This window comes from Phalangium opilio, unplaced genomic scaffold (assembly GCF_054372755.1).
Source record: "Phalangium opilio isolate 3A_F unplaced genomic scaffold, DU_Popi_V2 ptg000061l_1, whole genome shotgun sequence".
Lineage (NCBI taxonomy): Eukaryota > Metazoa > Arthropoda > Arachnida > Opiliones > Phalangiidae > Phalangium > Phalangium opilio.
This window is the reverse complement of record NW_028324178.1, coordinates 11215218-11232129: the sequence shown is the minus strand read 5'-3', so window position 1 is coordinate 11232129 and position 16912 is coordinate 11215218. Positions and strand designations below refer to the sequence as shown.

Genomic DNA, 16912 nt, shown 5'->3' with positions numbered 1-16912 from the left:
TAAAACAAAGAAGGTTTTGCCTCGTCCTTTAGTAATTTCAGAGTTTTGTGCTTTCCGTCTTCGCGTACACGAAAATCACTTTCCTGAAAGTGATTACCGCAAACAAAATGGTTTTTGCCCGGCACTAAGTCCAACCGTTTTATAGCCGCGAGCCATTTACAACATAACCGTTTGTTTAATTGTGGAAATCTTTATTACATGAAAGCAACGAGTATAAAATTATAATTTCATATTTAGAAAAAGTGCAACCAACATGCCTGTGAAATGATATTTTATTTCTTGTTGAAAGGCTTTTACAGTCAGGAACGGCACAAACTTTAACCATTTCTAAGCCTACTCATTAAATGAGATATTTAATCAATTTCAGGTTTTTATTGCATTAAAAATGTTCAAAAATACATTCTAAACGGTTTTACTAAGTAGTACAATTCACTTTCCACTTACCGATTATCCTTTTTAACAACGTCAAAAGCTTTTAAGTTTTAAAAATATGAAAGTTGCAACTTGAATTTCCCGCCTTTTTTCAATAATTTGTATAGGAAAAAAACAAAAAACAAAAAAAAGAACATTTTTATTTTTAGTTTCCCATCCGCCGTTAGGTGGCTAGTGTCGCTTTATTCCCCACCCTACATACATATGCATGCCGAGGGGCAAAATTCCGATTTTTGGCTTCATTGAGTCTCGAGCGTTGAATCAAGCGTAGTGTATCTAGGCTATAATAGTGTATTTCTATATCTATGGTCTACGCACGTTGTAAAAAGAGAGAGAATTCTCGCAGATTCCGGGTTAGGTCTCAGAGGCTCTTTTTTTTCAGGCGCATGCGCGATTTTTTTCACCGGACCGTCGGCTGCTAAAATTTACTCTCGAGTGAGTCGCGTCGCGAGTCGTTAGGCTTAGAAATTTGAAACTTTGATTTTTTTCACGTTTTAGTTATAATAATAGCGTTATTAGGATATTTCCATTCAGAATGAATCTGGTTTACAAGGGAGTCCCGGAAAATTAAATAGTTATATATAAACTAGGCATAAAGTTAAAAATGCCTAAAACTAAGGCGTGTTATTACAAAGATTGTTTGAACAATAGTCGTGCTATGCATTAAGAGTTTATGGAAGGGATATTTTTTATTCCATTCCCGAAACCCAAAACACAGCTTGAAAAATGTAAACGTTGGATAAACGCGTGTGGTAGACCAGATTTGTTTACTATTGATAAGATAAAACCACATCATTTCATATGCTCGGAACATTTTGTCGGTAGTCAAGGTCCCACCCAAGAATATCCAGATCCAATGGTTTGTCATCCTACGAAATATATGATTGTAAGTCAAATATTACTCTAAACAAAATATTTTATGAGTATTCCTCATAATACTATAATTATATCTATTAGGATCGAAGAAAAGCTGATTTAGATGATAGAATCAGTGCGTTAGTTGAAAATTCAGTGAGTAAACGCAATAACTCAACTGAAAATGTGCAAATGGAAATTAATTCCACGCGTGATGAACTTTTCATGCAACAAAATGCTTCCACAACGAATTCTGAAGACCTGTTAGACGTTAATATTAGTTTTCCAAACCAACCCGATATTGAATTTTCCTCATTAGAAGAAATGTTTTCAGCATTTTGTCAATATCAGTTAGAAAATAATCCAAAGCTGTTTTGGGTCTTTTACCGAAAGCCAAATTCTCCGTGTTTAGTTGCAATTAGCACAGAAAGATTTAACGAAGTTGGGTTGAGCATTGAAATTAATGAGTCATTCATGTTCGAAATTAAAACATTTGGAAGAAACATTAATAGTATGCCTAATTGCGAAAGAAAAATATTCGAAACTTTTCCCAAAATCAATAGTTTCAAAAAACTAGTTGATTTCCTAGTATTTTTGGATTCATATGAAGCATGTGCTGGTAACGATGATGAAGCTTTCGTGTATTATTCAAAATCTGCTTTCAAGAATCCCTACACCAATGCATTACATTCGCCTAATTGCCTGGGGATCATTGTTTGTAATAATAAACAGCAAAGATGCCATAACTGCGTAGGATTACGAGCTCAGATTGGAAAAAAAATATCAAGGGCTAAATTAAGGGATGGAAAAAATATGGAAAAAAACAAATCACTACAGAAAAACTGAGAAAAATGAGAAATGAGAAAAGAGCCCTAAGAAGTAAAATTTGTAAACTTCAGAGAAAAGTGGAAAAATCAATGAATAAGCAGAAAGTTGAGCCATTTGGAGGCCTTTTCTCAGAAATATCTGATGAAAAACCATTCTGTAGTAAGATCAACTTTTTGAAAATTCTAATGAAACAACAAATATAATTAATGAAATAATTAATAAATGGCACCCTGCTATAATTAAATGGTGTTCTTACATAAAAGCCAAGTCAACAACTGCGTACGAAGCTTTTAGAGAAGTAATCCCGCTACCAGCACCTAGAACTTTATACTCTTATACCTCAGTTTTATCGAATAAAAGTGGCTTTGTTAAGGAAGTTATTCAAGAAATGAAAGATAAAATTGATTTAGATGTTGTTGATGAGCATCAGAAATATTTTTCTCTCATCGTCGATGAAATGAAGATAAAAGAGGATTTGGTGTATAAAGCCACAACTGGAGATATTATAGGGTTCACTCATTTAAATGCAGCTGGTGATAAACTGAAGTCTGAAGAGATTAAAAAAAATAAGTGAACCATCAGCTGATCTACCAGTAGCGTCTCACGTGATGGCAATAATGGTTAGAGGGCTTACAACAAATTTTAAACATATTTTGGCATACTTTCCATGTCACGAAATGAAAGCTGAAGACTAGCTTTCTATTATGCAAGAAGCCATTGAAATATGTGTGAATAATGGTTTTAAAATTTTGACTGTCGTCGATAAATCTGCCATCAATCAAAAGTTTATAAGAATGAGTACCGATTAGGATACAGAATATGGTGTCGCGTATAAAGCAAGAAACCCTTACGCCCAAGAAAAGACCCTCGTGATATCTTCTACATCTCAGATGCGCCACATTTTATCAAAACTGTTAGAAATTGCTTTTCCAACAGTGGGTTCAAAAAACAAGATTGCTAACTAAACAGGGGAAACATATCTTAAGGTCCCATATAGAAGAGATGTTTAAAAAAGACTTATCTACGCCGTTAAGGTTGTGCCCTAAATTGACATTAGACCACGTTACAATTGGTCCTTACACGGCAATGAGGGTAAAACTGGCCACCCAAATTTTGAGTGCTACAGTAGCATCTGCTGTCGAGCAATTAGTTGGATCCGAAGCTTTAGAAACTGTACAATTCATAAGAACATTCAGTAATTTTTTTGCTATTTTGAACACAAGAAATCTCAACCATGCCAGACTAAAGCGAAACCCGAATTTGGATTTTTTTAGATCGGAATCAGACGATCGATTAAAGGTACCAATACCAAATGAAAAATGTATTCGAGTAAAAATTAAATTAATTTTATCTCTACAGTGGTTGGAAGAAGATTTACATCAAGTAACTAAATGAATGGAAAGAAGAAGCTGGAAGTAAAGATTATCCATGAGAAGCCAAAGCAAAAATGCTACTTAGCCGAGAAACTTTGGCAGGTTTACATATAACAGGTACTATTCCGTCAATCAAAGGTAAAGTGTTTCAATATTAATATTGATTTTTCTTTAGAATATTCCAATATTGGTGCTATTAAATTTCTACTATCAAAAGGTGCCCCATTTGTAATGACAGATAAATTTAACCAGGACCCGTTAGAAATACACTTTGGGAAACAGATGCGGTCAACAGGATGCAACGAAAAGCCAGATTTGTAACACTTGGGTTTTAGCGAAAGAAAGTTTAAAATTATGCGGCCCCTTATAAATAAAACCAAAGTTGGTAACACAACTAATTTTAAGAATAAAACCCTAAAATTAAGAAAATAGCAGGCACATTAGTGGAAAAATCTTAATTTTATTTGGAAAAACAGTATTTTTAGCTTGATCACATTTGCTTTTATCACGCTAAGTCATAGTAATTATCCATATCACATTTGAATTTGTCGTTATTTGAGGTCAGATCTTTGGTTTCATTGCGTAAATTTAATAAAGGTGCAAGTTCTTTTAAAACTAGTAATATTTTTAACTAATTTAATTTAATTTACATTCCACTATTTAAGGGACATAACCTATTGTTCCCTGAGTTTGGTTGACATGAAAATTATTCTCAATGATAAGCTCAACGCTATTTTCAACGATATTCTCAATCTGATCATTATTCTCAACCCTATCATCTTCAATTCTCGGGTGCTCTCTTCAATGGATTCTCCAAAGACATCTCCCTCTTCTCCTTCCTCTGCATCTGCAGCATGTTTCTTGTGGGTGTAACGTTTTCTCATTTCATCTATTACCCCTTTATACCTCTCCTAAAGTTCTTAAACTTGTTAGAAAGCTTTTTTCTCCGAATTTCCTCACCCAGTATATCCATTCATTTTTAACAATATTACACATATGTAAAACATACAAAGCAACAACCAGGTGAATCTTCCAAATGGGGATATTTTCTTACAAGAGTCTTAGCCGTTTCAAGATGGGAGGGTGGATATCTGAAAAGATGAAAAGGTGTGGTATAATGAAGTGACCCGTTTCTGTAATAGTCAGTCAAAAAAAAATTTATACTTAAAAAAAATATTTTTCCTAAACATCAGGGGTAATAAATGAGACGATTTCTTTGTTGATTTGTAAATGGTCTTGACAGGTTTAAACGGTGGGGCCAACTTTTTTGTAATAAATAAATAAATAAATAACTGCTTTAATTGGATATCAAAACTAAGTACTAGTACTTATTAACAGTTTGTTCCAGATTAAATTAATAAAGCTTGGTAAAAACAAAATTAAAATTTTCAGATTCAAAGTTTTGCAACATAGTTCTTAAATTGTTAAGTTGACCCAAAATCTGGAATTAACCTAGAGAGATTATTCCACAACTTTATTTCAGTAAATTTGGTACTCTTTTCCCTGAAAGAGGATTGAAAAGTTTCAACATAGAATTTATCTGTCTTTCCTCTAGTAGCTGTTCCACTAGGGTGCGGAGGGAACCAATCCAGTTTATTATTTGGGAGTTTGCCTGTTTTGATTTTATATATGAAGATTATTAGATTAGAACTAAAGGAGAAATTAAGGGTTTTGATGTTCTCTAGCTCGCGTGCCACCGTAGACGACGAACGTTTCTTTTTTGTTGTGACAAGTTTTGCTCCAAAGTTTTGCAAAATTTCCAGTTTCATCATGTTGGATTTTGAGGCAGTACCATAGATGACTATAACGTAGTCGAAAATTGGTTTTATAATGTAATTATATAGTGTGATTAAATGGTTCTGCTCCAATAATGGTTGGAGGGGTCTCAGTATCCATGTCCTTTTGTTTGCCTTTATAATTATTTCATCAATGTGTTTATCAAAAGAAAGCGTTTCATCCAACCTGATTCAAAGATAGCAGAAGAAGGACACCCTTTTGATTTCTCCATTCAAGATTGACTTAATAGGTAGAGTCATCTCTCGTTTAAGTTTTGAGGGTGAGAAGATCATCATATTTATTCTAGTTTTATTCAGGATTAAGCCCTTGGAACTCAACTTATGACTCATGTTTTCCTTATCAGTCTCTGCTAACTTGATTATCACATTTAAATCCTTCCCAGGAGTTAGGATTGCATTATCAAATAATGGGGCAGATGGCATTGTCATTATGTGACATATTTTTCAGCTGGGTTAATAATTGTTAGAGTTCAATTCAGTTCTAAGAAATGGGAAGAAAACCAATGAATTTTTAAAAAATTCTATTTTATATAAAATTAGCTAATGATAAAATAGTAATTATCTGTGATAAATTGGTTTAGCGTTCCTTGTTATTCAAATAATTTGTACAATGAATTGGAATCTGAAATAAACTTTAACTTTGAAATAAACGTTCCTGCAAATATTTTTATTTGAAATTTACAATAAAGAAGTATCCTCTTTCCATAACAGATAGTCACTAAATTTTACAGAAAGTGTTTCATATTAAAAACCTTTTAAAATATAAATTAATTTTCATCTTCGGTAGCGCTACTTAAATCTACCACTGGGATTTCATTTTCTTCACTAGCATCACTATTTTCAAATGCCGAAATTTGCTCATCTTCAAGATGCTCACTTTCGGGTTCTAAAATTTCTTCCTGGAAGTCATCTAATTCGTCAATATGAGTACTGTTTCCTGGTTCTAAAATCTGATCATAATGATCAATCGCTTCTGTACTGTCGTTAAATTTTTCAGTGTTTTTAATTATGGAAGTTTAGAAATTAGATAAAAAGGTAATGACTGTCCAAAGCTGATTGATTTTTGGAGCAAGGCTAAGGGGAACTGGACGGTCGAGGATGTGAAAGCCTCTAATACGAGCTATTCTGTGTTCCACATGAATACGTAGAGCGGCAATTTTTTGAGTTTTTTCAAGTTCAGCTTTAGTAAATTGTCCATTCTCACCGAGAAAAGGAGGCATATTTAATTCTACCCCTTTTTTCTGCAACATTTCTTTTATTAGGAAACCCTTATCACACATGACACTATCGGTTGGATAAAATTTAAGCGAGAGGAATCCACTTCTTCGAGTTATCTCTTGGTAAGAAATACTTCCGGTAAATAAGTGCGACACGATATCCATTAGGACTTATTCCAATAAGTCCTTTGAAAGTATTGCATGACTTGTAATTTGAGTAAGTGCCAGACTGCAAAACCAAGGATTTCGAGGTTTGACATTTGAGTTCAGTTGCATCAAGTATAACACGCGTTCTTGGATAATCTCTTTTAAATTCATCGGATATTGATTCGTCAATTTGTTCCCGTGTTGGCCATATATTAATTTGTCCCAGACGAAAGTGCATAAAATTTATCCATGTAATACAAATAGTACTCGCTGTGCTTGTTGACACTCCGAATCTATTCGCCAAATATTTTAAAAATAACCCAAGTCTAAGACGCATTAGAACTAGCAAAAACTGGTCTTTCACGTCTAGTTTTCTCGGTCGCCCAGCTGATGAAGACTTAGTGACTGTTGTTTGGGGTTCTTTCATCCCTTTCCACAAATTAATATTTTCACCGTTAGGCCCAGGGTTAAGACGATTATACAGTGTCATAAGTTTAGCGTAGCTTGGCAACCCAGTATAAAACAAAATGTCTTTGTCTAAGTTCTTAATTTCATCTATGCTAGGTTTTGAATCCTTAAATTTTTCTCACCTATCGTCTCTTGCCTTTTTATTGATTTCAATTCTTTTTCTGCTCTCCCTAAATTAAAATCTTTAACATCTATGATTCGGTTTTGAATAGAAATTTTTAGTTTTAGTTCTTCTAAAACAGCTTCAAACTCCTTAAGTTTTTTAGCACAATCACAACTGCTGACAGTCTTTGGTATCATTGTCTACAACATCTATTACGCCATTAGTATCTTTAACGATTGGGTGCAAATAATCAACTTTGCGATTAGTATTATCATCATCAATTCCATCTTCAACAGCATCTAAACATTCAACACTTTCAATGACATTTGATAGAGTTTCTTTTACGATAGTTTGAATATGTTTTTCATTTTGATCAATATTATTATTTAATAAACCGTTTGTAAAGTTCCACTCAAATATTGATGGCACTGCCCCCTTTTTCAAATGACGACGGCTTTGGAAATAAGACGTTTTGAAATGATTTGAGCATAGAAGAATGTGTTTCTTTGCATTGTAGATATAATCGCGACGACGTATTCGTTTTAACCAAAACTGTCTCAAAGCCATTATCTTCACTGAATGCACTCGATGGAAAGATACCTAAATAATTGAAACATTTTAATCTCTAATATTTTCTTATTTATAACCCCGAGAAAAAATAGTTACATTTTTTGCTTTCTCACTCTGCTTGCAGTTTAAAACAACGCACCTTTTTCCATTTTTTAGACCAAGGCTTAAGAACTAAAGTGTGAAAAACTGTTGTAAATAAGGATATTTCATTTCGAAATGTAAAGTTTCGTTTATAATTGACATACCTTTCTCTGTTTTTTCTTAACCCTTGTGGAAAAAATGATTGGAAACCAATCGGTGACAAATTCGATCCTATTGGTGTTTGAAGATTTCTATTGGCGACCTATAGGAAATGATCTGCCAATAGAAGTCCATTTCATTCCGATAACCATCCGATAGGAAACTCTATTGGGAATGAATTGGGGTTTCTTGCCATTTCAAGACCATTACATTTCCAATAGGTTTCCAATAGGGAACTCTATTGGACATGTAATTTTCATGTTTTCAAATTAAGTTCCTTTTCATATCCAATTGGTTTCCAACAGGGAACTCTATTGGACTCTAAGGAGAGGCCAACTAATAGGCGCGCGAGAAGCCAAAAAGGGTCACGGTGGCGCCGCCAGACGGCGAGTAAAGTAACTAAAGTTCAAACAAATTATGGCTCTATAACGTGTGAAAAAACAGGTATTTTTGGGAAATCGGAAAAAAGACAAATCTCTAGCATTTCCTTTATTATTTTTGGAGTTAGGAGCGATGCAATCAATTATTAACCACATGTTTCGATTTGTTGTTCTTGACATGGTTTTGAATTTTTATTAAAACTTTAGTTACTTTACTCACCGTCTGGCGGCGCCATCGTGACCCTTTTTGGTTTCTCGCGCGCCTATTAGTTGGCCCCTCCAGGCTCTCCTATAGAGCACATAGCTCGTATCCTTCCTCCATGCTCGTTTCTCTGGTCAAGGTTTAGCCCGCTACAACGCTCGATAAACTCAACTCGACTCAATTTCAGCGTTATTATTGGAATTAATTCATGAAATCCGATTAAATCTTGCTCCAAATAGGTTTCTAAAGGTTATTCAGCAATTTTCTAATGGTAAGAACAACTTTATCACGTTTTTGAAGCTTCTAAAGTACTGCTACGGGCTAAGCCTTGGCCCTTGTTTTCAGAGTTTGAATTTTTAGAATCTCTAAAACGACATAAAAGTAGTTTTTACCTTTAGAAAAATGGTGGATATCCTTTAGAAACGTATTCATTATAAATGAACGAGACATTTTTGATAAGTTATATTGACGATGATTAGTGATGAACGTAAAACGATGATTAGTGATAATGAACCTCAAGAGATAGTCAAAGGCATAAGAGATCATGAGCCCCAAGGGATGATGAGAGATGGTGGGTTAGTGAGAGTAAATTACGGTAAGTTTCTTCTAACACACAAGAGTAGACTTCCCTATATAGTCTCAATTTCTAATAAATCAACTCTTAAATTGTTACCAGATGATATGTCTAGTGATGACGAGGAGATGCGCAGTAAAAGTATGATATTTTTTCTCTTAAATTCTTAAAAGCGAATAGGTCTTTGGAAAAATTATGAGTTCCACATCATGATTATCATGGCTCTGTTTAGATCAAATCACTTGTTTTTTAAATCCATATACAAGTCAAAAATAGTAAGCTTCTCTCTGAATTTTATCTTCCATCAAAATGCAAGAGAGAAGCTTACTAAAGGCTCCACCCCTACATAACGCGCTTACCCTCCCTTTAACATATAGTTTTTCAAAAACTCTGTAGATTAAAAAAGTGGATTGAAACCATTTTGCTTGTGCCATATATTTAATGTTAATGTTTCAAGTGTGGGTGTGGGTGTGTGTGTGCTTTTTTTGGGAGGCTTTTGTGTCATTCTCAGTTTCTCACAAATTCATATTGAAATGTCAGAATGTACAAAGTGTTATAAGGTGTAAATGAATTGAACTCTTTTGCACAATCCTAAGTGTTCCAAATAAATCTAACGGGGAGTTTCATTATAGAAGCTTGACAGGAACATCGTCAAATAGGTTCAAAAAAAACTAAGGCGTTAGAAGCGAGGCCACCTCTTACTCCACAAAAGGTTTCGGCTATTAAGAGTAAGTTAAATAAAATTAAAACTTAAAAAGTTTGTATCAATCATACAATAGTAACTGTTATTATTGCAGGTAGTGTTCGCTACTACGCCAAGAAAAAGGGGAAAGATCATTCTGCCCAGGAGATGGCGGCTAAGGCAGTGAACCACGCCCTGACCCAAAAAATTTCCGATTTGCGAAAAAAATTATTGCCACGCCAAATTGAAAAAACCAAAAAAAAAAATCATTTTTAAAATAAAATTCCTTTTTAAAATAAAATATTTCAAATGTGAAGGTTTTATTAGTATTGTGGAGTCTGTGGTAATTAGTTTGTTCGCCATATTATTAATTAATTTCATATGTTCTGTGTGAGCCTATGGGTCGGTAATTGGTCAGTCTTATGGGCCGGTAATTGGTCAGTCTTATGGGTCGGTAAGTGGTCAGTCTTAGGGGTCGGTAATTGGTCAGTCTTATGAGTCTGTAATTGGTCAGTCTTATGGGTCGGTAAGTGGTCAGTCTTATGGGTCGGTAATTGGTCAGTCTTATGGGTCGGTAATTGGTCAGTCTTATGGGTCGGTAATTGGTCAGTCTTATGGGTCGGTAATTGGTCAGTCTTATGGGTCGGTAATTGGTCAGTCTTATGGGTCGGTAATTGGTCAGTCTTATGGGTCGGTAATTGGTCAGTCTTATGGGTCGGTAATAGGTCAGTCTTATGGGTCGGTAATAGGTCAGTCTTATGGGTCGGTAATTGGTCATTCTAATGGGTCGGTAATTGGTCAATCTTATCGGAAATGTGACGAAAACACTATTGGTTTCCTATTGGTTCCCAATTGGTTTCTGAACTGCATTTTCCCAATTGGTTTCCAATCGTTTTTTCCACTAGGGATAAAATAGTAAATAATGTTATGGTATAAAATAGTAAATAATGATATATATAAAATAGAAAGCAATGATAGATATTGATTAATAATTAATGATTCATATTAAATAGTAAATAACGATAGTTGTAAAATAGTAAATAATGATAGTTGTAAAATAGTTAATATTATATAATAAAATATATATAAAAATGTAAATAATGACATATAAATTTGAGAATCTATTCCATAAATGTAGTTAATTATTTACATGGATAATATATTGAAATATTATACTTTTAAATGTTTCTTGGCCATCAGACTGTCGAAGTAAATTTGTAAGAATTTATACTTCCTTCATCTTCTACGCACAGATAAAAAACCACATCATAAAACTATATATACCTATGTCCAGGAGTTATTAATATACTAGCTCTTTATATACTCAGGCTGGTAGGAATAAGTTACCCGGCGAATTACTCCGGAAGTACGGTGAGGTCAGAGTGAGAACCTTTCTACACGAACCATAACAAAGGCTCATAGGGTCCCTAAGCTAATGACGCAAAAGCAAACGATGGACACATTATTCTTACCGGCCTGAGTAAGAGGTAGCTTGTATATTATAAAGTCATGATATAACCTATTTCAGGATGTTTACATTTCCAAACCTAAAATCTAGACTATCTCCATTTCTTTACATAGTTTGGATGTGTAGAGAATTTCAATTTGAGAAGCTCAAACTCAAAGGAGAGAAGATATTTAAAAATTGAATCTTGATTTTATACTAAGACACTTCCACGCTATTTCAAAACTATATTCGACAAGAAAAGTGTGAAAGGGTCCTATATGCAAAATTACATAGTGAGAAACGTCTTTTACTCTAGCACTCCGTCCAGTTCTAACCAAGTTACTATCACCCCATATAAGAATCAAACGAATCCCAAACCAGCCAAATATGACCTGACGAAACCTTCGGAGATTGGTTCAAGGACATGGTTGGAAACTACAGTATTCGGAGCCCTAGTTATCTCTTCCTAACATCGATTTTAATATGATTTAATCAATTTTAATATGATTTAATCAATTTTAATATGATTTAATCAATTTTAATATGATTTAATCAATTTTAATATGATTTAATCAATTTTAATATGATTTAATCAATTTTAATATGATTTAATCAATTTTAATTTGATTTAATCAATTTTAATATGATTTAATCAATTTTAATATGATTTAATCAATTTTAATATGATTTAATCAATTTTAATATGATTTAATCAATTTTAATATGATTTAATCAATTTTAATTTGATTTAATCAATTTTAATATGATTTAATCAATTTTAATATGATTTAATCAATTTTAATATGATTTAATCAATTTTAATATGATTTAATCAATTTTAATATGATTTAATCAATTTTAATTTGATTTAATCAATTTTAATATGATTTAATCAATTTTAATATGATTTAATCAATTTTAATATGATTTAATCAATTTTAATTTGATTTAATCAATTTTAATTTGATTTAATCAATTTTAATTTGATTTAGTCAATTTTAATTTGATTTAATCAATTTTAATTTGATTTAATCAATTTTAATTTTAATTAATAATTTTATAATATTTTTCTAAAGCAATTTTTTTGTGTTTTCGTTTTTCCATTGAAATAACATTACCCGCCTTTGGCTTCATTGGCTTTTCCTAAACAATCTTTTGGACGTTAGGCTTAATTTGTGACCAAAAATCCAGTCACATTTTACGCCATAACTTTTGAACGGCTGGACCGATTTTAAAATTTCAAAAAGGGTTCGTTTCCAAATGACGCGAGCTATGTGATTCATTTAAAAAATTTCACGTGACGCGAAGATTTCGATTGGTCGAAAAGTGATTTTTTGGTTTTTTAGTAGTCACGAGCGCAATAATTTTCTGATTTTCAAAAATAAGGTGTTGGCCTATTCTTGACAATCACACTTAACTAATAATGTCAAAATTTTTGCGATACGACGATCCGTCATGAAATTATCGTCGATTGAAAATGATCCGAAACTTATTTCCGCGACTGTACTTTAAAAATGTACTATAATACCAAAATTTCAAAATTCCTTATTCCCCTCTACATCAGACTAGCTTCTTGATACAGTTACCCGACAGTAATGGTTTAGTTATGAATGCTTGGTTTTCGAAAAGTATATTAATGTTCGCGTAAAAACCTATAGCACTAAATCTGACTAAACACATTCTTCTGAATTAAAAGTCATTTTTTTTAAATTTAATATCATGCTCTACATACAAACAAATAATCATGCGAGAAACTTGTGACGCGTTGAAGGCTGTTTTTTTTTGGAAATAAAAGCAGGGCACCAACTCTTTTAGAGATTTTTTAATTGAAAAAAAATAGGATTCCCTTCGCCAAATTATAGGATTTGATAGGACCAGATTCATCAAATTATAAGATTATAACGTTCTAAGATAAACTCTTTCCATTCAAAATGGAACCCTAACGTTCTAAGATAAACTCTTTCCATTCAAAGGGGAACCCTAACGTTCTAAAATAAACTTTTTCATTCGAAATGGAACCCTAACGATCTTTTCTAAACTCTTTCCATTCAAAATGGAACCCTAACGTTCTAAGATAAATTTCTTCCATTCAATATGGAACCCTTACGTTCTAAGATAAACTTTTTCTATTCAAAATAGAACCCTAACGTCTTAAGATAAACCCTTTCCAAAGTTTCCGTTCAAAATTGAACCCTAACGAACTTTTCTAAACTCTTTCCATTCAAAATTGAACCCTAACGTTCAAAGATAAACTCTATCCATTCAAAATGGAACCCTAACGTTCTAAGATAAACTCTTTCCATTCAATATGGAACCCTTACGTTCTAAGATAAATTTCTACCATTCAATATGGAACCTTTATGTTTTAAGATAAATTTCTTCCATTCAATATGGAACCCTAACGTTCTAAGATAAACTTTTTCCATTCAAAATTGAACCATAACGAACTTCTCTAAACTCTTTCCATTCAATATGGAACCCTAACGTTCTAGGATAAACTCTTTCCATTCAATATGGAACCCTATCGTTCTAAGATAAACTCTTTCCATTCAATATGGAACCTTAACGTTCTAAGATAAACTCTTTCCATTCAATATGGAACCCTAATGTTCTAAGATAAACTCTTTCCATTCAATATGGAACCCTAACGTTCTAAGATAAACTCTTTCCATTCACAATGGAACCCTAACGTTCTAAGATAAACTCTTTCCATTCAATATGGGACCCTTACGTTCTAAGATAAATTTCTTCCATTCAATATGGAACCCTTACGTTCTAAGATAAATTTCTACCATTCAATATGGAACCTTTATGTTTTAAGATAAATTTCTTCCATTCAATATGGAACCCTAACGTTCTAAGATAAACTTTTTCCATTCAAAATTGAACCATAGCGAACTTCTCTAAACTCTTTCCATTCAATATGGAACCCTAACGTTCTAAGATAAACTCTTTCCATTCAATATGGAACCCTATCGTTCTAAGATAAACTCTTTCCATTCAATATGGAACCTTAACGTTCTAAGATAAACTCTTTCCATTCAATATGGAACCCTAATGTTCTAAGATAAACTCTTTCCATTCAATATGGAACCCTAACGTTCTAAGATAAACTCTTTCCATTCAATATGGAACCCTAACGTTCTAAGATAAACTCTTTCCATTCAATATGGAACCCTATCGTTCTAAGATAAACTCTTTCCATTCAATATGGAACCTTAACGTTCTAAGATAAACTCTTTCCATTCAATATGGAACCCTCATGTTCTAAGATAAACTCTTTCCATTCAATATGGAACCCTAACGTTCTAAGATAAACTCTTTCCATTCAATATGGAACCCTAACGTTCTAAGATAAACTCTTTCCATTCAATATGGAACCCTAACGTTCTAAGATAAACTCTTTCCATTCAATATGGAACCCTATCGTTCTAAGATAAACTCTTTCCATTCAATATGGAACCTTAACGTTCTAAGATAAACTCTTTCCATTCAATATGGAACCCTAATGTTCTAAGATAAACTCTTTCCATTCAATATGGAACCCTAACGTTCTAAGATAAACTCTTTCCATTCAAAATGGAACCCTAACGTTCTAAGATAAACTCTTTCCATTCAATATGGGACCCTTACGTTCTAAGATAAATTTCTTCCATTCAATATGGAACCCTTACGTTCTAAGATAAATTTCTACCATTCAATATGGAACCTTTATGTTTTAAGATAAATTTCTTCCATTCAATATGGAACCCTAACGTTCTAAGATACGTCGAGGATGACGACAGTGGGGGGCCCACACTGCGGACTATTTGTGCACACGAGATACACTTTACCGGTTTTTTTATTGTTTTTGCGATATTGAAAATTATTGTGAATGTAAATTTTAGAGTTTTTCCTCAACCCTTCAATCACTTCCATAACTTTAGTGTAAAAGCAAGCGTAAGTAAAAATGATTGTGGTTTCTAAGCTGTCGCGCAACTCTTATGCCAATGATTGGGAGCAAGATTGCAAGAAAGCATTTTTTTTTGGTCTATTGTAGTCAGTAGACTAAATAAGATAAGCCAACAAGTTAAAAAATATTGAAAAAATATTTTTTGTACCTTGCCAAAATTGTAGTCTACGGGAGGAACGCTTTTGTTTCTATCTCCGGTATTTACGAACGATATACTGAGAAGAATAACCGTAATACACGCTGATGGAACTTTTAAAGTCGTCCCGAGAATGTTCGACCAGTTGTTCACTATCCATGTTGTGGCGTTTGATTCCGTAAGTCATTTAATCATTTACATCCTTACAGAGAACCGTTCTTTTGTTAATACTTAGAATGCTTATAGGCCGAGCTTTATAATGTGTTCTAAATGTATAAAAAATTAAAACTATTTCAGACCTTTCCTATGGCGTATGCTTTGATGACTAGACGAACGATTACAGCGTATGTAACCATCTTAAGGAGGTTAAGGCAGAAATTTCCCGATTTTTACCAACACTCGTTTTATCCGACTTTGAGCGAGCCACGATGACGGCATTCAGAAACGTATTCCCACCGGCTATGGAAATTTCTGGTTGTTTTTTTCATTTTACCCAGGTATATCAATTTCACAATATATATATCAAATGTGTACAAGCGGGTTTTCAAAGGCGCCGCTTGGCGTGTGGAGTATCTTTTTTAGGCGATATTTAATTTTCTGGCACCCGCACGCTTTTTACCCTCAACCAGCGCCTTAGAAAAAACCCAGCTCTAATAAAAGCTGGTGATCCCTTGGTGATAAAATTTGGCATATTGATTTTTAAGAGTGTGATATTGTTATTTAGGCTATTTGGAAAAACGTTGTTAGTCTGGGGTTGCGAGACTTGTACACAACCAATGACGTTGCGAAAAAAATTGTACCAAAAATAATGGCGGTGGCTTTGCTGCCATCAAACCGAATTTGGGAAGGCGAACGCACTCTAAGGTACGAGATACACCAGGCAGAACAAGAAGACAGGGAAATAGCTCGTTTGAACCCGTTAATGGCATACTTCACGACGACATGGCTTATTGGTTATGGACCCAACGTCATATCTGTTCATGGTCAACATCGAAGAACGAATAATAACGTTGAGAGTTTTCATAACCAATTAAACAGGAGAGTAGGCGCTATAGGGAAAAGGCTTATACGCGTAAGCATACGTCACAATGATAATTTAGCGCCATCTGTGCCAGAAATTTGAACTAAATAATTGCGGCCGCCATTCTGGTATGCTTTTTCTAATCTGGTAGGTGTTTCCTAAGCAATTAAGATGGTTCAAAGATGTTGTGTAAAGGGATGTGGGAGCGAAACCGGAAATTTAAATGAAAGCGGAGAAGCAATTACATTTCATAGAATCCCGCGAGTGATAGGTAATCAGTGCCAAAGGGCTAAAACTTTATCAGAAAGGAGAAATCTAGAATGGCTTAAAAAGCTAAGGCTTAATAGGAATGGGATTGGGAAGCATCTCCGAGTATGCTCTAAGCATTTTATTTCAGGTATTTGGTTTTCTTGACATAATATTAAACAAATACATTTTATAAATTAATCTAAATGTTTTCAGGTTGTCCAGCTTATCTTTTAGACGAGT

The 16912-nt window shown here is 33.5% G+C and overlaps 1 protein-coding gene across 1 annotated transcript; it reads left to right on the top strand.

Annotated features, from left to right (window-relative positions):
* Window positions 1–8956: 8956 nt before the first annotated feature.
* Window positions 8957–10194, top strand: LOC149665122 (uncharacterized). Its single transcript, XM_089841945.1, has 4 exons — window positions 8957–9206; window positions 9288–9326; window positions 9845–9913; window positions 9983–10194. Exons 1-4 carry the CDS (start codon window positions 9083–9085, stop codon window positions 10141–10143), a joined length of 393 nt encoding a protein of 130 aa, XP_089698071.1. The 5' UTR covers window positions 8957–9082; the 3' UTR covers window positions 10144–10194.
* The last annotated feature ends 6718 nt before the right edge of the window (window positions 10195–16912 follow it).